Below are 26818 nucleotides of genomic sequence, written 5' to 3'. Positions count from 1 at the left end.
CTTGGGAGGGGCTACAGTAGCTTTGTGGTTTAAAAAAATAATAAAAAAAAGTTTTTAACACAGTTGCCTAATATTCTTGTAGATGAAGGCTAGAAGAATTGCATTAAATTACATTGCGTACAGCATCAGAGAACTACTTCTGGTTCTGTTTCTGGTATTATCTCTGAGTCCAAAGGAAATTAGTGGCTGGATGCAATCAAGTTCCTTGCAGTTAATTGCTTTCAAAACTAAATGTGAGCTGGCATAGAAGCTTGATATCTGGTTGTAAGAATTACTTTATTGGATGGACTGCTGCTGTAATCCAGCTTGCTAATAAGAAGCGGGAAGCTGCCAAGCTACTGTAGTCTCATCCTAATGTCTGACAAGGTAGCCTGAACATACCTGCCCGTCTCAAACTATTAGATGCTTAGTTTTCTTTTTGCTTTTTTTCCTTTTTTCTTTTTTTTTTTCCCCCCAAACTTCTCCAAGTTTGATTCTTCCTGATGTATGGATTTGTATTTTATCCTTCAAAATGCAAGGCTTCATAACTCTCTATTCCCCATTACAGAAGCAAACTTCTAAATGGTGACCAGCAGTAGCACATTGACCCAGCGTGACCCAGAACAGTAAACTCTGAACTTTTTTAAAACCTTATCCACACAAACGCTCAGGTTTTTTCATTCTTTTAAAATCTGAAACCAGAGGCTGGTAGAAGACCTCTTCTGGCTGATTCCTATGAAGAAGCCTATTTACAGACAGGAACATACGTTACCCAGACGTAGGAAAACATCCAAGAGAAGAATAAGCCACCTCTGGAGTTGACGTCTTCAAAGCTGCTGATAACTGGGAAACTGCCACTTTGAACCATGTAACCAAAGCCATTTGATACTTGATCAACATTAACTCTCAACATCAAATCAATTATAGAATTTTCAGGCCAGGAGTTAATTACTCACTTGAGGGAATATAGAAGACCATGGTTTTGCTCAACATCAGCTACTGTAACGTTTCATAGACAGGACTAGCAAAATCAAGGTAGATGGCAACTGGTGATTATTAAATATTTTTGTTACCTTAAAATTACTATGGACTTATCTATTGCATTTCATATAGTTGCCCCACGTTAACTCCCCCTAAAGAACAGCCAAATGCCACATGGGGACCCACAGTATCTCAAATTTTGAAAGATGGCTTATAAGAATATTACCAACGGCAAAACTTTTAGGATGCATTCTGTGAAGACTCTCCTTCCCTTTTTCCAATTCTAAGCTTTTAATCATGTATTTTCCTCATGATGCTCTGCTCCTCCGCCACAGTCAAAAGACAATTAGTAGATCTGCTAATACATTTTAATTTCTCCATCTCACATGCTGTTGTGACTTCGCTTTTTTAGATTTTCTCCTGCATGCTATATGGGGTAGAGCAACCGTTATTTTAAGATTGTTCATAAACAGGTAATTTCTTAATTGTTGTACATTCAAAGGCAGAAAAAAACCCACCCAAAACATTTTAATTTCATTCAGTTTTGCTAATACTCAGTACTTTTCAAACCTTCAGTTAAACACTAAAAATCCTCAAGTTTTCCATTACTTCTACTCACAAGCTACTAAAATATTTTACGTTTTGGGGTTTTATGGAATAAAATGGAAAGTTTACTTTTTTGAGGAAGTCTTCCTAAAGATTTTATCATCAAAATTTATGCAAGGAAGGGCTGGGGCAATAGTCAGAGAATACTGGGGTTCCAAACTTGAGTTTCCCTCTTAAATGTCTCCACGACAAGCTCCGTGGTGTTTTTAAACATTACTTAGGGAACTTGAGATATTGCCTAGCTTAAAGGACTTTGGAAGTTTTGACATATGTTTTTCAACTTTTTCAACACTGAAGCAGCTGCCAGCTTTGCCAGGGTTAGATTAAGTCCCGACAAGGACAAAAAAACAGGGATATTTGATGTTTCTAAACAAACTCCAGAGAACATGCCCACTTCTTGCAGTACATTTTGCCAATTTAGACAGCACAATGAGCCATTTAACAATTAGGAATATTAGGAATATTTAGGAAACATTCTAAATCCTTTCTGACTTCTTCCTTCAGCAGGCTAGCAATCAGCCTGGATGTTGGAATCTCTTGTACTATGCATCAAAAAAGCAACTGACCGCACAAATGAGTTCAAGAGATCAAAAGGCATATTTGGAAAGTGAGTGGCTCTCTCCCTTAACGGATTCTCAAAAACATTCTAATACTGTTTAACAAAAATATAATCTACACAAACAGTAAATGTTAATTGTTAAGTGAGAATTCACAATATCCGTAATCTGTAATGTATCTTTGCCTGGAGTCTTCCCATGCTGTAGGGCAGAAAGAATGGAAGGAAAAATGGCTAGAGCTTCAGGCATTACACGTGTTTCTCTTCATCAACAGGTTTACAGTGACCAAAGGTATAATCACGGAATCACGGAATCACGGAATCTTCAGAGTTGGAAGGGACCTCTAGAGATCATCTAGTCCAACTCCCCTGCTAGAGCAGGATTGCCTAAAGCACATCCCTCAGGACTGCATCCAGGCGGGTCTTGAAAATCTCCAGAGAAGGTGACTCCACAACCTCCCTGGGCAGCCTGTTCCAGTGCTCTGTCACCCTCACTGTAAAGAAGTTTTTCCGTGTATTTGAACGGAACTTCCTATGTTCTAGCTTGTGCCCATTGCCCCTCGTCCTGTCGCTGGGAACCATTGAAAAGAGCCTGGCTCCGTCCTCCTTAAACCCACCCTTTAGGTACTTGTAAACATTAATCAGGTCCCCCCTCAACCTTCTCTTCTCCAGGCTAAAGAGTCCCAGCTCTTTCAGCCTTTCCTCATAAGGGAGGTGCTCCAGTCCCAGATAATACTATAATACTACAGTCCCTATAATACTGCTTTATAGAACAAGTAAAAGAAAGTTCTTGCCTCAGACAAACTGCTATCTACTTTTTGTAGGTATAATGTATTAAATAAAGCTATTGATAGCCATTTCATAAGTGGAGGAACAGAGAAACACTGAGGGCAAGTGATATAACAGAGATCATATAGTAATTCAGAGAGAAAATGAGGAATAAAACACAAACCTCGATCATGTTTTTGTATTGTAATTCAGAGGCTGCCTAAACTTTCTTGGTATTTTACTGACATGCAATTGCATGAATATCTATCTTGAAGAATTTATACCTGAAATACAGCAAGATTATTATCTACTGGACTTGTATACCTTTCTTCACTTAGAGAATACAGAATTAGTCTTTATCAACACTGAGTTATTATTACTGTACCAAGAACATTTTTATAATTCTGTTTATCATTCCTGACCAATGTTTGCATGTTCTGTTGTCCACACCTTACTGTAATTTAGATTCCTACTTTTTTCCAGTTCTGCAATTTCATGTTACATTGAGGTACAAGTCTTTAGGAATTAATTACATTTCTTGTTCTCACAATGTTGTTATGCACAAGGACGCTATTTGAATAATCTGAAAGCATTTCACAGTCCTTGTGTGAGTACAGGACTGGTAAAGTAAAAAAATAATTAAAAAAAAAAGGCTGAGTGAGAGAGCCTGTGACAGCATCCTCTCTCATTTTAAGAAATGCTTCCTGCCTAGAGGCTGCTATATATTGATGGGAATAACAGTGCTCTAGCTCCCAATATGAACTACAAATCTCTATCCATGTGTTAAAAAGTAATAATTTATTTGACTTTAGAATAGATGGGGGGAAAAAAATCAGCCTCGCTGTAAGGAATATACGTGAAGCAATGTTCTGATGTACTAACTTCTAGTTTTTAAGGATTAAAGAACTTTTATAAAAATAGAACTAGTGGACTAAGTCAACTACTTAGCACCGAATACACTTTTTAAAATTAAACTCACACAACTGCTTCTGTAACAAGGCTGTTAAAGAAAAGTATATTGTTGTTAATTAACATTTATGTCCTGGTATTGTTAGAAACCAGACCAAACATACACATGATTAATTAATAGTTTATAAAAGGGATATGGAGAAGAGATAAAGATAATACCCAGAGGTCATCCTTATGCAGCTGTGACATTGAACTTTCTCACAAAGTTTTTCCCCAGGGGAGTATAAGAAACAGGCAATGCAGGAGTGGAGTGCTGATGCTGAAATTTCAACTTCATTCAAGACCATGGCAAAACTCAAGGATTTCAGTCTAAAAGATGCCAAGGGATGAAAAAAACCCCTTCTTCCTCATTACAAGTGTGGAAAGAGGGGTACTCTGGCTGGGTTTTCTGAAACTGAAAGCACCTATTTGCATAAAGATAGAAGATATCTGCATCTCACTGATGAAAAGAATTTAGGGAAAAATAAAGCTGATGAAAAAGCTTCAAAGAGCATCTTTTCAAGTAAAAAAAGCAGGACATGTTAAAAAATTTCCATTTTTAAAGTCATCTTTTAGTAGCATAAACCTTTTCTTTATCTTACTAATTTCTAACCTAAAGGAAATAATAAGAGTATAATGCGCTCTATTAAGTTATCTCCCGGCAAAGTGCCAAAACTCAGTCTGTCAGCAGCAAACTGATGATAGCAACAAATGCGTGTGTTAGTAGGCTCCTTTGAGCTCAGCAAAGTCAACCAAGTTCCACTTCAGTTCAGAGGTATGAAGAATTGTGCTAAAGTTAAGCCTAGCTATACTGCACGCAAAGATGTTTATAAATGAAGAATGAAAGAAACTGAATTGAGGAGACGTTTCAAGTCTGCGGCTCCAGAGGTTGACCCAGATGATTCTGCCAAAAGGGGACAGCTTGCTTCTTTCTACCCCTCTCCCCCTTGTTCCTGGTCACCTGAAGTATTCTCTCCTCTACTTCAGCTATATCAGTTGAGGCACCCCCTCTCCAATCACTAATACAGTAGAAAATTATCTGTGTGTTCTGCCACCTTAGTTTCTATCTCTTACTTTAGAAGCCCTAGCTCAGAAAGTTTTGACAATCACTGGAGCTGTAATAAAAAGAGCATTATGAGCTTGTTCCTGGGAGCTGTAGGAAAATGAGAGAAAGAACTCAGTTCTCTTCTTTTCAGTAGCAGTGAACTGCTAGATCAGCTCTCTACGTCTCTCTATCATACCCTCTAAATCAGTAGCACTGACTTTCTAGTCTGCAGGCTTGCTCTCAAGCACAATGACCTTAAGCGATGTCCCAAAACAGGCAAAACTGGCATGGCTCAATTGGAAAGAGAATCCTATTTAAAAAAACACAGGTGCTGAGTCGGTAAAGAATCAAGAGATGTAGATTCAAAGCACTGATGCTGGAAGACTTTCAAACGAGACAAAACCCGGATACCTCCTGATCAGTTATCATCACCAGTGACTCCATGAGTTCCCTCACAGTAGAATGCTGTTAACATCAGCATCCTAGTGATTTTGCAGTTTCTGGAAATTTTCAGCCTGTGCTCTGAGAGTTCTATGGTAGTATAAGCAGGAGAACATTTTATTTTACTTATCTTTTAAATGATGGATGTGTAGTGGTGTTGTACTCCTAAAAAAGGGCATCTACTTTTCTTTATCTCTGAACACCAGGGAATTAATGCACATTTCATTGTACCTGTCACGTGTACATCAATAAACAGAAAAAAGCATGCGCATATATCCAATGGTGCAATATAAAGTTTTACTCAACACAGGTTTTTAATTGGCCTATGTACTTTGAATTGGTGACGATACATTCAGATGACCTCTACAGATCACCACAAATGAATGCCAGTGAATTTTTTTACAGTATCGTCTGGTCATGTGTTCTTCTGCCTGTCAGATTCTGTATGGAAAATTATTTTTTAAATGCATTACAGAGTTTTTAAAGGCTTTTAATTGGTACCAATTTTCCTAGGGGGTACTATCTCCCTATTACAGAGCCAACCTCTTTACTATTATGAGACTATGTCTGTGCCTCTGGGGAAAATTATAATTTGATGCTCCTGGTGGCTGGTTCTTTTGTAATAATCTGATGTTTGTAGTCCAATATTAACTGACTGGCCCACAGACTTGATATTTTGCAGGGACATGCTTTTGCAATCTCATTCAAGTTTGTACCAATTATTCAAGTTTCAAATCTTTGGAAAATCAGCACTTCATCATTCTGAACTGTAGGAATGTATCTGAGAGAAAATGGCCATGTGAGCCAGCCTCCCTACTATGAGAGATTAGATTAAGAGCAAAACAGGTGGCAGAAGATGGAATTAGTACATGGGAAAAATGGGAACTGAGAAGGTAGAAAACATGTTGTGCTAATGACTAAGCAATTTACTATGCGAATTCTTGTAACCAATCTGATGTGTGAACGAACTGCATGCACAGCGCGTGGACAGTGTAACGAGCTAATCAGAAATAAGCAAGTGGCATGTACGGCTACAACACAGGGTATAAAAGATGATGATCTGTGCTTAATAAATGGCTTCTGTTGATTCACATTGGATCATCTGGAGTCCAGTTATTTCTCCTCACTGAACAATATGTTGTAGATTTCAATGGTGAACGATCACTAAATTTTTTCCTCACTGAGCATGCTCTCAGCCCTGATCAAAGTGGGCTGGTGCTTCAAAGAACAAGTAAGGATACCACAGTATAGGGCTACAACAATCAGACCTTATTTAATAGCAGTTGGGCCCATTGGCTTCAAAGTGAAGCCAATAGCAAGGTCCACCGGTTTCAAAGTGAAGGTAAAGACGACTATTTCTCCAGCAGCCTAATTGTGTCTCCGCTCTTCTCGTTCACTGGTAGAGGAAGAAGCCATCTAATTCAGACACATGGCTAAAAGCAAACCAAGAGCCCAGGGAAGAACAAGATGGGTACAAAGATTCTGCTGGGAGTAGAGCTTTAAGAGTAGAAAAGAACAGAGAGTAGTGCTTTAGGAGTAGAAAAGAAACATCTGGGAAAGATGAATTCAGTGATAAGAAACAAGATGGCTGTGAGCTACACTATCAGATGAGGAGGAACACCAAGAACAGAGAAATGGCTGGAAAAATAGAAGAACCTGGATTAGTACTTGCTGAAGAAGGTGGAAATTAGAAACAGAAGCTACTGGAGCGGTAGAGGAAGAAGACACAAGAAGCTGACAAACAGGTGAACAAAGCCTTAAGAACAAAGAGAATGAACAGTGAATGGAGACTGATGGGAAAGATGGGTCAGATAGTGATCTGGGACAGGGAACCTGGGACCAGTTGGTAAACTTGCGGGCAGCAGGGACAATAACAGAACTTAGCCTGGTAGGGAGAATAAGATTAGCCCTAAACCCACTGCAATAGAGTCCCCATCGCCACTGCAATCTGCAAGTGCTACTGCACACAAGTTGCAAATAATCACCCTTGGCAAACAAAGTATTTCAGATGGGTTAGGTGGTGACAGGATGGACAAAGAGTTATACTCCTTTAGGTGGGCACTGATTAATACTGGGAACGCTGGGAAGCAAAATCCTTCCTACATTCTAGTCATGCATAAGGTGCAGCAGCTTGTTTGTCACAGCACTCCCAGTTAATATATGGAAAGGCTTGAGGAAAGAAATGCTGTCTTGGTCTTGATTCCTTCTCACTCCACATTATGGAGATAGATCCCAGAAGAATGTATTGGAATACCACGAGGAATCAATTTCAGAGCTCCTCTTAGCACATGGATCATTTCACTCTGTCTATATCATCTATTTGGTCAACAGCTGGGAAAACTCTGATACCCTTTGGGCCAGCCAACCCACAGCTGTAGGCAGTCTGATCTATGAGGTATTACATGAGGGAGGTCTACTTAGGAGGCTAGATACAGCAGAAACTTCTCCCTCACCCACAGCAAGCACTTCCTGGTATATTTCTCCAGAAAAGGAAAAAAAAAAAAAACAAACCCTCCACAGAAGTCGACTTCACCTTGAAACTGTAATTACAGCTATTCCTTCATTTTAACTTGTACATTTTTGTTTAGGCTTTTAGCATTTAAGCTACAGAATCTTATGGCATGTAAGTATATACATGTTTATGACTTATGAATCATGACATTGAATTTTCTTCATCAACATTAGTAGGTGTTTGTTTATAATAACAGGCCAGAGCCTATCTCGCTCTAGACAAATTTCATATTACAGAATGATTGCTGAGCTTGGGAAGGTGTCTTCATTTGCATTTAATTCTCTTCTGAAACAGTGAAATTCTGCCACCCTCTGGACAACAACTAAACTAAGGCATATTTACAATCAGCCTCAAAAGTAAAAGAATCCCACTGCCACTGATAAACGTTCATTGCTTTTTAAGCACATTTTAAAATTAATTACTAGGCTGAATGAAAAATAGCAGTTACTATTAAACTACAGATAAAACAATTACTTTAAGTACCGAATAACCTTCTTTCTTACAGTATCTAATCAAACAGCAAATATTGAAGTGTTCTGTTCTTAACCTTTTCTAGTAGTCACTTCATTGTTCACGGTTGTATTTTTAAAGATCTGCTACCAAAAGCTGATATAATTTTTCATCATGCCAATATGTATTTCCACAAACCACAATATTCTGAAATTATTAGCATCTCTGTGACTGAGCCACAAGTGAATACACAGAGAACAGAGTTCAGTGGGAGAAAGAAGGCTAAGGAGAAGGTTGCATAATGGCTGATCTTTACTTTAAAGTGTGTTCATGGGAAAATATGTCTCTTGCATTCACATGGCATGGAGCACTTATTGCTAATCAAATTGCTAGTCAATGTCTGTGCATTCAAAGTTTCAAACTGTGCTTCCAGGATTAGTGTGGGGAAAGAGGGCTGCAGTGTATATGTTATACAGTACCTTGTTTTGGCTACAGAGCCTAGATGCTGCTGTTCTTGGATGAGCTCAGACAGCTGTTTTTGCAGAGACATATCTTTACCATGTACTTGTTTAATAAACGGATGCTCCAAAAGGTGGGTGACTGAAGGACGCTTCTCAAAATCCTTGATAAGACACCTGTGACAGAGAAAGAGTGGTCTCAGGAGATGATGATCTTTCATTACAGCATGATTTGAGTTGGCTTATTGTGTGTCTGTTATTGTACAGTAGTTTCTTTTTCCACAAATTTGAGTTCCACAGTATGCAACAAGACTCTTTCTCTACACTGGAATAAATCTAGCATAAAATACTTAACTAAGTGAATTCACCCTACAATATACTAATATAAAGGCTATGAATTTGAGCTTATTTATCTTTTTAACTGTAACTAGCTTACTATGAGAAAATGGCATCGTATCTTGTAAGTGCTGTACAGTTAATGCACCTTAAACATAACCTAAGATGAACAGACAATACTTAATTCGCTTTAATTTTCTACCTATCCTCTGATGAGAGTTTCGGCTAAGAACTGCAGGATACTGCCTAACAAAAACCACAAGTGAAACCTGTGATATGACACTAGTCAGAACAGTTCAATGTAGAGCTCTGTTTTGTTTTTAAAATGACTGTTTCAGGTATTGCAATGAGAAGGTGTTAGCACAAGAATCAGAGAAAATTCTGCAAAGCTACATAATTCAGACTGGAAGAGAAATGAATGAATCAGAATTAAATGCTAGCCAGGGTACCAAAGTTTTGTCTGTGACAGGAACAGGTGATCTAGTAATAAGCAGAGAGATACATGCTATTAAATTAGCATAAAACAAAGTATCAAGTTCATTTCTATAATCGAGATTTAAAATTGAGGAAGCCATGATTAAAGTTGAATTCTTTTCTGTACAATAAAGCTGAAATAATACATTCCAAATAGAAGAATGATCTAACAGTATTAGACTGCTTCAAAGTACCCTCTAATTCTTTATATTAAAGTATTCTGTTCACCTTGTTCAAATAATATTGACATTATTTGAGAATGTGAAAAAGAAATGTTGCAATTCAGTACATATCTCCCTTCTAGCATTCATCATTTCAGCAAATTATAGCCCAAGATGAGTTTATTTGATGAGATGCATTCGTATTACATATTTTACAATTAGTCTCAGATTTGCTGGTATTCAGTGATACACCTAAAGTACATGGCAAATTATCACAAATAAAGATTATCTGTTTAGCCAAAAGTTCAATGAAACTTCAATACCTTTTAGAATAATTTATATTCTACCAGTATCAATAACTATTTGCAAAATTTAAACTACATCTAAAAAAAAATAAATCATACACATTAACTGATTTCAAATACTACCAAACAGATTAGCAAATGATTAAAGTTCAGCCTCACCTCAAATACTTTACTGAAGCCTAAAGTCTGGTCTTAAAATGATCCCGAAATACCTTCCAACATAACTTTAATGCTTTAGGTTCCTGAAAACCATTTTCCCAACCTCTTCTTGGTACATCTATAGTCCAGAAAAGACAGTCTGTAAAACGTGCTACCAGTTTTGTAACTATTTTGGTGAATGTTGCTCTAGGCCAGAACTGCAGCCTCCTGATAGAAAGACGGAAGTAACAGAACCTACTTTATCTCCATCCCTCTGAGTGCAAGGCTATAAGTACCAGTCCTTCCCTCCCGTGAACAGATCCATCATTAGCTTTCAACAGGTTCTGACAGCCACACACACACACACTTCTCCTTTTGTGATCCATGTTTTTCAAAAGTCAATACACCCGCACAGAGAATATGGCCCATGCCAATCCTGGTTAAATTTATATGTTTCCTGAGAAAAAGGAAAAAAGCATTTGAAAAGAAAGATAACATTATTCAGGAAGGCAGAGATAAAAAAAAAAAAACACAAAACAGATCAACAAAAAACTATGCAGCACACAAAATCACAGATTGATGGCAAGTATCTGAAGTGGAAATTTCAGTCTGAAAAGCTCATTCACGCATGTGGTTTTTACCGTACTAACAATCATTACAAATTTATAATATTTATGCTATATTGTTAATAACAAATTTTTCTTGTTAAATTTGATTATATCAGGAATTTTTCCGTAATATAACAATCCAAGTGAAGCTATGTTATAGAATCATAGAATGGTTTGGGTGGAAGGGACCTTTAAAGGCCATCTAGTCCAACCCCCCTTCAATGGACAGGGACATCTTCAATTAGATCATGTTGATCAGAGCCCCGTCCAACCTGACCTTGAATGCTTCCAGGAACTGGGCATCTAGCACCTGTCTGGGCAACCTGTTCCAGTGTCTCACCGCCCTCACTGTAAAAATTTCTTCCTTATATCTAGTCTGAATCTACGCTCTTTTAGTTTAAAACCATTACCCCATGTCCTATCACAACAGGCCCTAATGCCATGGCAGTTACTTTTCAGATAACAACGACGCTGGAGTTTAAATGGATTCTGCACAGTTCCAGACAGAGTATCTTGTGTTTACCAGAAGCATGAAGAACATACAAATCTTTTACCTGTTGGTATGCAGTTATTAAAATGAATCCTACTCTGAGCTCTGGAACAATGCACCTACAAATACACTCTATGGACAAGATCCAGAAGTTACAAGAGGTATTTTTCCATATGGATGGCCCCTAGGTGAAGCATCCAAATGTCCAGGATACTGCATTCATTAAGGAAGCCCAACAAGAAGAGACGTATGGGAAACATTTTAGAAAAAAGTTCTTAGCTTCTCTATTGTGTACCTGAAATGCTAGCTGTTTGGGTCTGGCAGGTGTTTTAACGAGCATAGTGAAGTTCTGTCAGGGAGGCGGTCTTGGAGACTACCTTAGGATTATCTTTGCTTCTGTTGCATACTCCTGCCAATCCCCCGCTAACTCTTCACACTGCATGCAGGCTACTCTTCTGCTCTGCAACTATCAAAGTTTATGCACGGTGTCATCTACATGCAGCCTTCATTCTCTGGTAGTAGGGTATTTTTGCAATCTGTGGTCAGTTAGGATTTCACTTGGAACACAAGTAAAACTTCATGAATTCGTAAGACGACCAAACTAATGACACAAGATATACACATGATCCTGTGATCAAAGACTCTGTTCCAAGCTCAGACAGAGAACACCTACTGTTGTGCCAAGTTTGTGCCTATTTCAAAAGAACAGATCCCTTTCAGATGGTTACTGAGATGCCACAACAAAGCAGAGAGCTAGTAACTACCAGCTGTGCAAGGGTGAGGGACAGCTGCTTAAATTCCCTGTAACTTCTTGTGTGACTACATCTACTCCAGTTCAGGGAAGAGACTGACACGACATCTCCACTGAAGTTGGTTTAATCCATCAAGTTAAACAGCAAGTTCCTAGCACATTAGGAACACAGATGCAGAAAGACCAGGCAGGCCACAGGAAATTGAAGCACGTATAGCATCTACACTCTCCTTTTGCTCTGAAACAGAGCAGAAGTGTTGACACAGTCAGTTCTAGAAACTACTCCTTATTATGTTTCAAGTGCCGTAACTGGCTAGCAGCTTAGTCACAGTAGGTACCGTGGGCTCAGCGCATACTCAGATACCCAGTACCAATTTGGTGTATCACCAGGCCTGCCGAGATGGAGTGCAGGATGGAGAGCTGTCATGTGACATTGAAAAGATAGTCCTTACATTTCTCCTCTTGGTGAGCACTCCTTTGTTCCAATTCCTCTCTATGTAGACAAGACGTATTAATATTTTGAGGTATATTCACATTCTCTGCTTCTACACCCTGTCATTTCAACTGTGTGGTTTTTAGTGCCACACTGAATGCGTGCTGCTGCTGTTCTTAGTCAATGTTACCTGTAAAACAACATTTCTTGGGCCACCACTTATGTGCTAGTGAAAAATGACATGTCAGACTGACAGTGTCACAGAAGGCGTTCAGTAAGGTATCATCTCCTCCACTGGAAGCAGCATTGACACTATATTGCTCTTCAGAAAAAAATAATGTAATCTAGTATATCAGCTCTTACAGTGCTAAAGCCCACGTGAAGGTGAGCAGTATCGCAGTGTTTTCTACTGACCTGAACCCTGAAACAGAACTATAATGTGTGGAAAAATTAATCATATGGGTGCCTGAGTCCAACGTTGCCGGTACATTCAGTCAGGAGATGTATTTCACAAAAAGGCCAGAAAAAAAAATATCAAGAACTAATACAAAAAAACACCCAGCAATGTTAACATCCGAAAGAGGAAAAGTAAAGGTAACAAAACAGCTTTTATAATGTCACTTACCAGAAAATATTCTTATTCAATGCAGCCAACAGAAATCAGTGTATGCATTATGCAAGTAAAAAACAATATTAAGAAGTCATATCACTGAAGGATTTGCTTCTGAGAAAAGGAGAAAACTAAAATATCTTCAGGCGCTCATCTGAGCATTTGTTTAAGACCAATCTGGACAGTTAGCTTAGGCTCTGTCAAACATCAAACATGCTGCAATTACAGATAAAACCAACAAATGTGCTGCACCTGCAAATTCAGCCAATTTGTTTGGCCTGTAGAAATTATATTAAAAAAAAAAAAAAAAAGAAGTGGTTAGACTGCCTTGCATTGAGCAAATTGACTAGCAAATCTACTACAAGATGGGCTTCATATAAGGTATGATGAAGATATGACAATATTTGGTGTGCTATTTTTCAGATCTAAAATAACGTGAAGGCTAAGCAAGCAGAGATTGAAAAGGAAACAAACATTGTACATGTTTGCCATGATGAAAGTCAATCCATTACCTAATTTGAAATTCTAGTATCTTCCATCATGCTTTCTTAGCTGAAAATTAATTCTCAGAATTCATTAGCGTCACTACATTAAACATAGGTTGCAGCCATTTGCTGCAATCTCGCAGCCAGGCTCCTAAGCACCATTTCCATTCTGCCACAATTACGGGCAAAGATGAAGCATTTATTAGCAGGGGATAAGAGCAGACTCCCATACACACAGGCCCGCCTGAGACAGCCTCTAAAAATTCACTGGCTGCTTGCACTTGGATGATAACATTGTTGGAATTGCTAGGTCTCAACAATGTAAACTGCCATTTTGCAAGTAGCAAATCAGATGACTGAAAAGGGGAGCTATTTATCAGCATTCATGAGCTAATATTTACTAATGAATAAATGGAAAGAGATAGATTTCAGAAGAACTGCAATGGAGGTCTAAGTCTCCTGTGTGTTCAGAAATAGAAAACAATTACTAATGTCATTCAGTATTGCAGCTAAACGTAAGTAGAGCAGCAGCAGTTATTTCTTTCAGAAACCCTCTTTCATCAGATCTATTATGATCTATTTGGCCACGAGTACTTTCTTTAAAAATAAAGAAACTAAGCAGGTCCAACCCTTATAGCTTAGTTAGATTATTTTGTATTTTGTACGGTACTATGTTTTCTGCAATTATTACATTTTGTGAATGCTACATTTTCCGACGATTTCTCGTCTGCTGGCAGTGGAATCCTGGAACTCCATTTGTCTCATAAACCAACTATCCAACCAGACATCAAGTCACTGTTTACCATCTACATGCACAGATGATGCATAGGTTGTTATTTGGAAGAAATGATGACTGTATATCAGACTCTGTATTAGAGCCACACAACAGCCTTTTGGTGAGAGAGACAGAAAGTCTCCAATCAGATCAACAAATGGTTAGATAAAGTCCTCATTGCCACGCCTCTGGTCCCTCTCTCTCTGCCACTCCCTGGCCCATCAGGGTCTCTCCTCATCATCTGCTCCTCGCACAGCTCCACACCACCCTCCCCTGCCCTCCAAATACTTCACTGCTTGCAAAAGTACCTGCTGCCAAGCATACAGGACTCTCCTATCAGGACAGAAGAGCTACCCAGCGTCTTGAACAGGACTTCAGGTTATCCTGAAGTACTGAGATCCTCTCCTCCCAATCCCAGAAAAAGCAGTTAGCAGCTTGCCCCCAAAGGTAGGGGTGGCTCAGCTGGGGATCTAGAATGGAGATTTCCCAGAGGAAGACAAGAAAGAGTAAGGTCATATTCTCTTGATCCTCTCCCTAAGCAGGGAGAAGGAGGTCTCTAAGTTCTGAGATATTTTTTTTTTCTTCCCCATACTTTGCCAGCTACTTCCATCAGAAGGTTGTTTCGTGGTGGAAGATTTATGAAATCAAGAGCGTGACCCCAGCTGGGTCGACCCCCTGCTTAGAGAAATGGAAGGACAGACACTGACAAACAAGATGATCTAGGCCAGGTACATGAGTTCAGAAACTTTCCAGTCAAGGAAGGAAAAATAACAATCTCCGAGATTGTTTTTAACTGGTTAAAATGCTCTGTTCCTATCCGTCGCTCTGACTGTTCCTCCTTCCTCTGTACCACACGAAGCTGTGGCAGACACTGCTCAGTCATAGGCAACAGAAAGGTGGATAAGAAAAGACATTTAATGAATTACATCTGTAATAATGATGCAGGGATATGCGTGCTTCCCTGAAGCCTGCCTGCTTCCTGTTCCCAGGCCTGACCATCCCACACTGCTGCATGTCACTCGTTTGCAAAAGTAAACTAAAAAACTCTGACAGCTTTGCCAACAGCGTTTCTGTTTTCAGTCCTAATTCAACAGGACATACAGAATATAAATAACCTTATCTCCAGAACTATATATAGTTGCCCCTTTGGAAAAAACAAACGCTGAGCACTAAGGGTATGTATATAGGTTAAATAGGCCTCCTGTCTTGAGTAGCATCTCATGGTAAATAACAAGAATTTTACTGTTCCTTCTGCTACAATCAGATATCAGGATGAAAGACTGAATTTATGACAAAGTAGTCAGTCATCACGTGCATAATATAAACTCTGTTAGTCAGAACACATTTATATCTTTATTGATCTGCCTTTTTGTAGCAAATGCTATAAATTACTAATCTTCCCTAACAATGAGAGAAATACTCTAATACTGAAATGCCACCAGCACCTGTTTTCTTCATAAATCTTCCTGCAGTTTAATTTTTAACATCAAGCACCTTATAGTGTAATTTAGAGCACACATCTGAAACCTAACAAAGGTTCACTCACACTGAAATTGTAAAATTAGGTGTAGTAAATAGCTTTACCTCTTCTAAAGCTTCAAAAATGACAACAGGTTTCCAAGCCTCCTTTGGACTGAGCAGACACAACAATTTATTCTGGCTCATATACATGGTTTAGAGAACAAACAATGGAAACTCTATGGAGTGGCACCTCTTGCAGCTCTTAGAATGGGTCAGACTTTGCTCATGTTGAAACCCTCACAATTTTACCAGAGACAACAGAAATTCAGTCAGAACAAGCCTAGGGCACATTGCAAAACTAACAAATTAATTTATTTATTGTATGATGACATTAGGGTGTTTCTAGCCTTTTACCAAGAATGGGTCTGCTGTGTTTCTTTGGCCTGTCCTTGAAGACCCAAGAACACAAAGAGCCTTCAGAACCTTTTACAACTGGAGCTTTTTATTAGGAACAGTATGTTTTGCATTTGTGCCAAACATTGTCCCTTAGGTATCCATCCCCCTTTGACGCTACAGCATGCAGCTGATTTGAGGCAGCTGGAGCATAGAGAAGGTAGGAGATAAGGAAAGCATAACCTGATACTCACAGTTTCTTTCTTTTACATCTTATGTCAGAGCCAGAAAGGCAGCTAAGGACAGAGATATTTTTCCCTCCTTCGATGTTTGTTGCATTCTTTCCTATCTTCCGGTAAATAAGGGCTGCCACTAAAAAGGCAACTGTAGATCCACTATGCCATAATCACAGAGCAGCTGGGAAAAGCTTCTCACTTATACACCATTAAGCTGACTGCTTGATGCCCTCTGCTGTGAAACCCCAAATCCAGCCACTCTGTGACGTCTTCATTTGAAGTAACTCACAAACACCCAGGCAGATGAGATCCAGTTAGTTCTACTCGTTGGGAATCCACAGGCAATAACAACATTTTTCCCATTACAGTGTGCCAGAACCGACTTGTACCTCATGGCCCACAGAAGGCGCATCTATGCTTCCTGGAGCTTCCCTTAATCTAAAAGTATGCCGGACTGCTTCATTCCCAGCTCTGCTGTTGATTATAGAGTGACTTTGAGCAAGATGCCCTTCACCTCAGTTTCTTCAGTTTTAAAGTAAGGAATTGAACTCGTCTCTAGTCTATAAGTACAGATGACTTAAAAATCTGCTGTCAGGAATAAGGCGTTAGTATTCTATTGTTGCTTCAGTCGAATGCAAAGGTACTACTGTCAGGCAGAAATGCTAGATTATTATTTGTTTTACATTTTTTGCAACTCCAATTTTTACTGCTTTCCTATTTCTGTTATTTCTGCCTTTCATACCATCAAAAATGCATTCCAAACAAACGTGGATCATCTGGAACACATCCCTTCTTTGAGAACTAGAATAACTTAACTGGAAGGAGTAAGTCCACCCCTAAACCCAACCTACTACAAGATCAGCACAGACATATTGCACTTCTCTCCGCTCCTGCCATCTTCTTTCCTTCCCACCCTGCACCTTAATGTTTGCATCTAGCACTTCTGTCTTATTGTCCTCAGTCTTCTGCCATGCTCAGTCTTTATTTTTACTAAATATTATGGAAGTGAAACCCATGTAGTAACAGGTGGTAACATCCTGCCTTTAAATTTCCTTTCAAGTAAAGTAGAGAGGTGGCAAACATTAGGTATTACAAAAGGCTTTCCTTCCAATAGATGGTAATAAAGTTAGAGCTCCAGAAGCACCTAAGCTTTCAGTTAAGCTTTAAAAGCATCCTGGTGAAAGACCAATAGGCAAAGACTACTTACGAAACTGAAATACTGGCTCTTAATGAAAACAGGAGCTTGAAGAAGGGAGTAGAGAAACTTTGTCTCATCAGACGATTACTTCACATGCTCTCTCTGATACTATAATCTTCTGTGCAACATAGTATTCCTGGAATTGCCAACGCTTCCCAAATAGGCTTGTCACTCCACCATGGATACAAGTCTTTCTCACTGCACTATTCTTACTACTGTTAGTGTTTACAATTGAGAATAGCAAGCCACTAAACCCACAAGCCACGGGAACCAAAGGAAGAATGAGTGCTTATCACTAGTGGTAAGGAACTCAACAGTTTACTGAGTGAAAGATCTTGATACTATGGCATTCATAAACTCCAGCACGATCCTTTACAGGGTCATGACTTCAAACCTGCATGGGAGTTTTTCACCTTTACCTAAAATTGCAGTTTTTTACTACACCTGCTCATTAGAAAGCTGAAGATAATTGTACCCATTATATTTGCCCATTCATCTGTATAAAAATGTCTCATGAAATACTCAAAAGTGGTGGAGTTCTTTTGTCAGGTACTACAATTTAGTATTTCAAGTTCATCTGTAGACAGATTCTCAGAGTCTACACTAATGAATAAAAGGCGAAAACTTACAGATTTGGTGGTAACCTTACACATTGCAATTTGTATCTTTCTGACATTTGCAAACCTCTTTGTCTTCTTAGACACTGTGAAATTAATCAGTTATGTCAAACGCATATCATGTTCTCAGTGACAGAAACAGTAAAACATTCTTTATGTAACATGAACAGAATGTCACTAAACAATTGCTTAGATTGTGAAAAAATTTGATCTGCATTCAGAGAAGTTAAATCTAAATGGAGCACTTAAAACCTACATAATCTAGATGATCTATTAATTGAATAACTCTGAATGTAGACTCATCAATGTGAAATTCAGCTTGCGAGGCTGTGTTGAAATTGAGTACAAAAAATTAAGTTTATCAAGACTAAAAATTATATTTGTATTGTATATGCAATGTCATTGCTAAAATAAAAGTTGTATTCTGATGATAAATGTGACCATAAATCCTGTAACTTCACATTTTGACTTTAGTACTTCCTGAATTTCTTAATTCTTTAATTCCCTTCAGCTCAAGAATGACTAATTAATTCAAAGAACCATAATAGCTAATCATTGGTTAAATAAATTTAAAAGGAGAACGTCTGTCCCTGGAGATACCATTGCTCATTTTAATTAAAATTACCATTTTGTGATGTAATGTAAATAAAGGTTATTGTACCCTTCTGCTCCAAGAACATATTAACTCTTCTATTTACCCCTAGAGATCAGTCAAGGTTTAAACTGCCAAGAAAATTATTTGCAGCATGTGAGTTAACTGTACTGAATGGGCTTTTTTAATTCATTTTAACACATAGCCTGTATTACTTTATGAATAAAATCTGAAGCGCTGTATGTCTAAAATGGTGGTGGACACAAATTGTTATCTATAGAGAGCAATGTCATCTATGCTGTAGCTATCAAAAGAAAAAAAGCTTCATAAACATTCATAGGCAATGAATAGAGAGAGCTCTTCAAAACTGGTATGTTATTTCAACACAGAAATAACCATAGGTAAAAGTATACTGGTTTTAGAAGCTAATCCTCCAACAACTGATGTGGTTGTTCACATGGCCTTATAGGAGTGGTAGGCCCTATTAATATGCAGCTGAAAATAAACAATTAACTCTTTCTCACATTATGAGCGGAGCAGCCAAGTTCTTAATGGCCAATTAAGGAGTACAGATAAGTAGGCATGTATAGAATTTTACTGACCTTTTAAAAGTATGTATGTGCTGTGTGTATCTCAGTAGATGTCAAATACAAAATTAGGCTGCTACCAGGCTTGGCTGAAATTGTGTCTTGTCTGTATTTTTTTTTTTTTTTTTTAATATCTAACTCAGCTTAGCTATCTCATTGTAAAAATCCTTCTGAGGACAACACATTACAGTCTTCATGTCAAGTCAAGGTCAACAATGCCGGAAAAAGAAACGTACGTTCACCAAGCTGAGAACTATCTCGACCCTCTCTCCATTCAGATTTTGTAAATAATGCATCTGACTTTAAAATGCTACTGCAAAATTGTATCTCTTGGGGCAGCAGAACCATAGTTAAAAATACAGACTTAATTTCTGAAAAATACATTATTACTATTTTAATAGTTTAAAGAGTTACCTGCAAAAGCGCATTGAAACTCCCAGCTCAGGCATGTTGTAGGTCACTACAATACATGAGAGAACTCTTATAAGAGAAATGCCTCGAGACAGTGGCATTTCAAGGAACGAGAATGGAAGGTGAAAAAAAGCTACAACGACCAGGTTTGGCAATCTTGGCATAAATAAAATTATCGTGTAAACTGACTGAAGTCAAAAGTATGCTTTGCCAAAGCCGCTTGCTTGGTTTTTGTCAGTATGAAGGTCTGGCCCACAGCTTGAACCAGATAAGCTTGTTATGCAAATGATGTTAGCCATCAGGAAGGAGGTAGATAATGAAATTATTCGAAGACTAACCACTCATCACAAGGGTGACAGAAACATCAGGCAAGGTCCTAACATATGGATAAAAGGCAGTATGGAATTTATACAATCACTGCTTTTAATTTATCATAACTAAGCTGTCACAAGGTGGGCATCCACAAATGCATAACTAATGCATATAAATGAACCAATTATCAGTGACGGCTAAAAGGTTTGCAGTTATATGATCCAATGTTTCATTATTTATTTTTTTATAGAAAATCCACTAATGTAAATCCAAGCCTCCATAAAAACATCTTGTAACCTCTGCATCATAACAACACATGCCCGAGAATGAAGCAATGTCACACAGAATTCCATTTCGGTGTTCTCTTAAAGGTAGCTATAAAACCAGCGTATTTATTACAATTGTTGCATTTCTCCATTTTAAGAGATTGCATATAAGCTTAGTTCCTTACTTCATTGTGTGTCTTACTGTAAAAATGAAAAGCGAGATTTAAGAACCTGCAGATGTAGCTGGTGAGAGGAAGTAATTAAGCAAAAGTTATTAAAAATCAATGTTATTAAAAATATACAATTTGAAGATATCAAAACCCCAAAGGATAAGATTAAAAACAAGCACAGCCATAAAGTACTAATGTCTGACTTCTCTTATGAACAGTCCATGCTGAACTAAAGGACTGAACAAATGCTAAGAAATGTTACACTCAGTTTTTTGTATTGTTCTCAAGCTCAGCAGGGACTTCAAAAAAGGAAGATACCAAGACAGAAAAACCTGTATAACAATGCTGAAGGCTAATGCACAGTGTTTCTGAGAAAGGAATGTAATCTTATTTACCAGGTGCACTGACTCTCTAAAGCACAAGTGGAATATAACCCAACAGTTCTAGAGTCCCCCAGAATATAAGCTACTGTCCATAAATAGTGTGAAAACACTGTTTCTCTGTAATAGAATGGAATTCATCCACCACCCAGTGATTTTTGTGATTAAACACCGATTCTGCCATAGATCACAATGTACACTGCTGTGTAAACAAGGACACGCATTATGGAGAAACAGAACTTGGGTAAATCTGCTCTAGAGGAAGATACTTCTACTACCTACACTGGAAGAGATTCTGAGTTACACTGCAGTAATAACAGCAACAGCCTTCCTCTGTGGGCCAACCACTACAGTGTACCTCAACTTCCTGCTTGATTAAAGATCAGCATAAAAAATAAGAATATTTTTCATGGAATATTAATAAAATTTGCATTATTCTTTCTATTTTTAACTTCTCCTAAAATGGGAAGATACTACTACACAACTGACTGAAAAAGGTACCAGGTAGGGATATTGTACTCCTCAAGTAACTAGATACATTAAAGAACAGAACAGATTCAAAATGCAGATGTGTATATTTTCAAACCTGTCTTGAAAAGTCAATACTGAGGAGCGGTGTTCAAAGTATTTGGTTATGTGCACAGTGTAAACGTCCCAAGGGTCTGATAATATTATGCTCCATGTTACACAGTTTAGGCTGTGACAGGTTACAATGGAATCCTGAAGAACCCTAAAAATCACTCAAGAGTTTCTGTAAGATTTTTGTATATAATGCTAGCAACTACTAAATTGAGATTTCTTAGTTTCACTGTAAAAAGAAAAAAGGAAAGCAAAAGCATATTTTACTTCAGTAACAGCCACATCCAGAAAGTTGGTACCATCTGGGTAACATATTACACCCTTGGTACAACTAGTGCTCCATTACATATAGTGGGTTTATAACCTACTGAATATTAGTACAGTGGAAAAAGGCAATTATTTTCTTTCTTGTCTTTCAACTTCTTATATTAAGTTGACCGGCAGTCATTTGCACTAACGCTTTTTTTCTCCTTGACGCAAAATTTCCCTGCAAAACCATCAACGAAATCAGGTATATTTATAAACCTGTCCCACGTCTATCAAAGCCAAGAAGGAAATCAACTAAGGAGTTCAGAGAAGCTGTGAAAAAAATTACATAAGAAGATCAAACTGTGCTGTACAGCTTTCAAAAAGCGAAGCATGGTCTAGAGTCTACGAAAAGAAAACTGAAGTTAAAAATCTGCACAAGCAACAACTCCATGAAACAAATTCTGCTTTCAGATTGACACACGTAGGCCTTGCTGAATAAGCCGTTTTTAAAAGAAAATAAAACTCACTGTGAAATGAAATGGTTGAATCCTCTGCACCATTTTTCAGGATGTAGCAAAGTAGGAGGAGGATTTCTGAAAAAATACAAAGTTTGGGGGTTTTAAATGTTAATGCTTACTGGAATTATGTCACAAGCAGACAACAAAGATAATACTGGTTCCACTACGGAGAAAATTATGATCAAGAAAGTAATGTTCAAATTGTCTATGTGTCGCCTTCAGATGCCTGTTGGGTTTTTCTTGCTGCTGCTTATTCAACGACAGTTCTCCTCTTTTCATGTCCTTCTCCTTTCATGTCAATACCTTTGAAGTTGGTAGTCAGTACAGCTCACGGTGTGCTTCCTCCCAACACTTCCCTTTCAATTCAGCCTGACTCAGGAAGGATCGGCTGAAACTGGAATATTAACCTAGCCATCACACCACTTAACCCCTTTACCCCAGATCACGGACTCTGACCAAAACTTTTAAAAGTATGAATCTTAATCATAAGAACTACTAAACTGTCAACAATCTGTAGGATTTTCAGTCCCGATTTCAGTCTGTATTCAGTTTGGATGACACTGTAAATTCTAAAACTATAAAAATAGATGTTATTTTTAAAATGACATTTAGCAGACAGTATTTTTACACTACATAGTAAGATGGCCTTCCATAACAATAATCTTTTAAACTCTCATGCGTTCCATGTTTGTTGGCATTTAATTACTTTCCTTTCTGACTGCTACTGTTACAGTTAAATTACATAAACACACAGAGCAAAGCCTATAGGTCATATTAAGTGGACCAAATTTTAAGTGGCTCAAATTTAAGTGGACCAACCTATAGCAGGAAGTGTTCATGAATCACATATTGTATTATAGCGTATTATCTTCCAGAGGTTTCTTCTGCAACTTAAGATTTGATACGTAATGAAGTCTATTTAACTTTTTAAGATTAAACTTGTGTTTTATAAAACCTTAATGATTTGTCTTTTGCTGCAGTTGAGGGCTCAATGCAAAGGGTCACATATTACTGAACTGGCAGAAAAAAAAAAAAATCACAGTAAGACTTATTCTACAACAGAAACAGTCACTCATATTTCGGATTGTAACACGAATCACCTCGTTTATACCAGGTCACATTCCACAGCATGACACTGCTTGGAAACATCTCACAAAACAAAAGGGCAAACAATCTAAATTAGTGTTGATCTCCTTAGTGGTTCTTGAATCTTTTATGCATATGCATTCAAAGAGTAGTTCCATTCAACGATTACCCTCAAAAATCCAAACAAAATGGTTTTAAAAAAAATTTACAATGTAGCTTTGAAATAGATGGACCATTTTTGTTCATCTGTATCTATTCAAAACAAATGCAGCCATCCAATTTCACTGCAGGCTGACATGTTTTCTGAGATTAATATGTTGTTACTTTTCTCTTTTGTTAGAGACGACTCAGGGAACACAATTTCCTTCATGATGTGAAGAAACCCAGAATGTTTGAGTTGTCCATCCCTTACCAAATTTATCATTAGGAAAAATATGTGATGGTTATTTTCAGTGACAATGACTTTTCAGGGTTGTCTTCCATTTACCAGCCTCATACGTTCATGCACATCACAGAATCTGCTTTTTTACAAGCATTAAAAAAACATAGAAAAGTACTTCTAGAGATACTCCCAGAAAAAAAAACCAACAAAACAACTCTATCAAAGAAAGGCAAACTTTAAAAGCCTCTTTCTCTACAATGAAAATGGTTATCAGTCCACACATTCCACACACGTGAACTCTGCAAACAGCTTTAAGGGACAGCCAGCTGGGGTTAGGATATGTTTTTAGTCTTTTTGCAGGAATCGGACTCCATCTGACAATTTGGATTCTGATTAGACCAGCTTTTATCGTACTGTGAAGTACAGTGTACTTGTTTTTAGAATAATACCAGCAATGTTGTACTGAATATTTGCTGTGAAATTTTGAATTTCACTGCAAAGTAATTTGCTTTTTCAAAAGCTCAGTTACTATTCATGAAATACGTAGTTTTGTCCTGTCTGTTCGCACTGTTCTTAAAGTCTTTCCATGGTGGTAACAACGCTGCTCACAAAAACCATATGGTTTGGAGTCTCTATTAATAATCTCACAAGGAACTTTTTGAAAAAAAGACACAGAGGTACTTACAGTAGTTGCAGATATTATGATGGAACAAGAGGGATTTCATCACGGAAGAACAGACCAGTAGAGCAGATGTCATTTAGGAAATACATTTACTCATTTGCAGGTTAATAATTAATAGAGAAAGTCATGTTTTTAACCACACAGAACATGTTTTGTCCAATGAATTACTAAGCTACTAAGCTTTCACTCATAGCTACTCTCTTACAGGTGGCTGAGCATGCTATGTACCAAATAAACACAACCAAGTAATCCGTAACTCTACAGATGTTTTCTTGAGTGTGATATTTTTGTATTTGTTGACAGAAGATACCATGTTATCCCATCTATAAAATTGAGCTGATAAACACGACCAGAACCTTAATTCATTAGCATCTATAAAGTACACTGGTTCCCCATGAAGAAAGACACTACTTAACTACAAAATACAAAGTCAGATCACTCTTTTCTGGCATCACATCCATAAAGAATTTCCAGAAAGGGGCATAAGAGGGTCAGGTTCCTACCTTCGCTTTACCTAAGACACCACTGTTTCATGGTGACATGAGAAAACACCACCCACTGCTTCCATGGCACCTCCAGAGGTAGATTTCTGCAGTAAAGACTCAAACTCAAGTTGTAGGATAACACAAAAAGACAGATATGCAAGGGTAACTTGAAATTAATAATCCATTAAGATATCTGCAATTCATATCACATTAAAGAGAAAAAGTAAAACAACTCACATACATTATCAGATGCTAAACCACAGAGAAGCAACACTTGCCTCACCACTTCAGCCCAAAGACCAAACTAGGGCTGTTCATGATTGCAGACTGTATTAAATCCAGCACATGGAGTTCTATGGCTTCTGTATACTTGCATCAGCCAACAACACTGCATTTCACCAACATCTGGCTGCTTCTGCAGTCCTCAGAACACATTCACAGTAAAACTAAAAAGCTACCTCTTGTTAACTTGCTGACATAACTTATTGTGCTCTTTTCACATAAAATTAGAATGCTCTGCATGCAACCTTTCAATCTGAAGGACAATATAATCCTATATTCTACTGTAAGCGATGGAAATTGTTAGAAGTAGATATGAATATCATTGCAAAAAGCGGGTATAATTGGGCTTGTCTTTTGAAAATGTCCTCCTTTGATGCAAGATGAGTAATCAACCATTTATTTCCTAACTTTGTGTCTTTTTCCTTTAGTCCTTTTCTATAATTCATAATTAGTCACAGAACTACATGTTCTATTTCTTTAGGCAGATGCACCGCTCTTGTGAGGAGTTTTTCTACCCTTGTATTCAGTGCTTTCCACAGTCACGCTGATGCTGTTTTTCACTGGGAGTTTTGCTTCCGTGAGGACTGCAGGATTGAGCCTGTACAAGACACCCCATACAGGAGCACAATGTTCCTTAGAACATGGAGACATTAGCAAGCTTATCAAGCAAGAACTGCTGCTGGATCCTGGATGATACACACACAGAATTATGTGCTGGAAATATTTTAATCTGTCGAGCTTTATGTGTTCCCTGTCATTCAGTCTGCTTCCAAAGTCACAGCTGGTAAAACAAAATCGGTCATTTTACCACAATAAGGCCAATGATGCAGCTCAGCGAGCACCACTCGTCCTTTACATTGAGCTGTGAGCCTAATTACAGATCACAGATAATAGATATTTGTTGGCAATGAGAAAACAAATATTTTCATCTTAAAACACTTCTATGACAAATTTCAAAAAATTGAAAATGCATCTACTACTTTTTAAATCATTTCAGTAAACATAGCCACACATTTTATGAACAGAAATCAAGACGGGGCCTCCAATGACCAAATTGCACCATCAGCCTACCACATTGTTTCTAATGAGAAATTAGCAGATGAACATCCAACACCTGTCACTATGAACAGGCCCTGGCAATCACAGCCCCATACACACATGTGAATTATTTTTCAAACAGACTGAAGAGACAATAGTTCTGTTAACAGTCGTCTGGGTTTATAAATAGACAGTTTTTACACTAAATTAAACCATTCATACATATTTCAAAAAAACTACGTGAAACAGCCATGGAAAAAGCAGAAAGCCAACCATGCACAATAATGAGATTTCCCTACAAAACGTTACATAAAACGTTTCTATTAAAATACATGAATAATTGACATCAATTAATACCTGTTAAATACTCATACTAGTTTAAAGTCCCACAGCTCCAAAGCATCCCCACTTTGGATAATCCTCCAAAAATAACCAGGCAATTCTCAACAGGGTTCGGAGGATTTCCTAACGCGCCTGGTTTGTGGCCCATTCAAATCAATAAGAGGTTTCCATTGCTCTGAATGAAAAATACAGATTCTTAACACTCTCCCATTCATCTGTCTCCTACTAAAGGCCACTCAAGT

General features: G+C 37.9%; 1 protein-coding gene across 1 annotated transcript in view; it reads right to left on the bottom strand.

The window, feature by feature from the left end:
* The window catches only part of MYO3B (myosin IIIB), a 193217-nt gene that overhangs the window by 113809 nt on the left and 52590 nt on the right, over positions 1–26818 (bottom strand). Inside the window, exons 8-9 of the mRNA XM_054208150.1 lie at positions 22289–22354; positions 8766–8921 (exon numbers count right to left, since the gene is read on the bottom strand). Of these exons, the coding sequence (XP_054064125.1) occupies positions 8766–8921; positions 22289–22354 (222 nt within the window). The remainder of the gene's footprint in view (positions 1–8765; positions 8922–22288; positions 22355–26818) is intronic.

This window comes from Rissa tridactyla, chromosome 7 (genome assembly GCF_028500815.1).
Source record: "Rissa tridactyla isolate bRisTri1 chromosome 7, bRisTri1.patW.cur.20221130, whole genome shotgun sequence".
NCBI classification, from domain to species: domain Eukaryota; kingdom Metazoa; phylum Chordata; class Aves; order Charadriiformes; family Laridae; genus Rissa; species Rissa tridactyla.
This window is presented reverse-complemented; position numbering and strand designations above follow the sequence as displayed.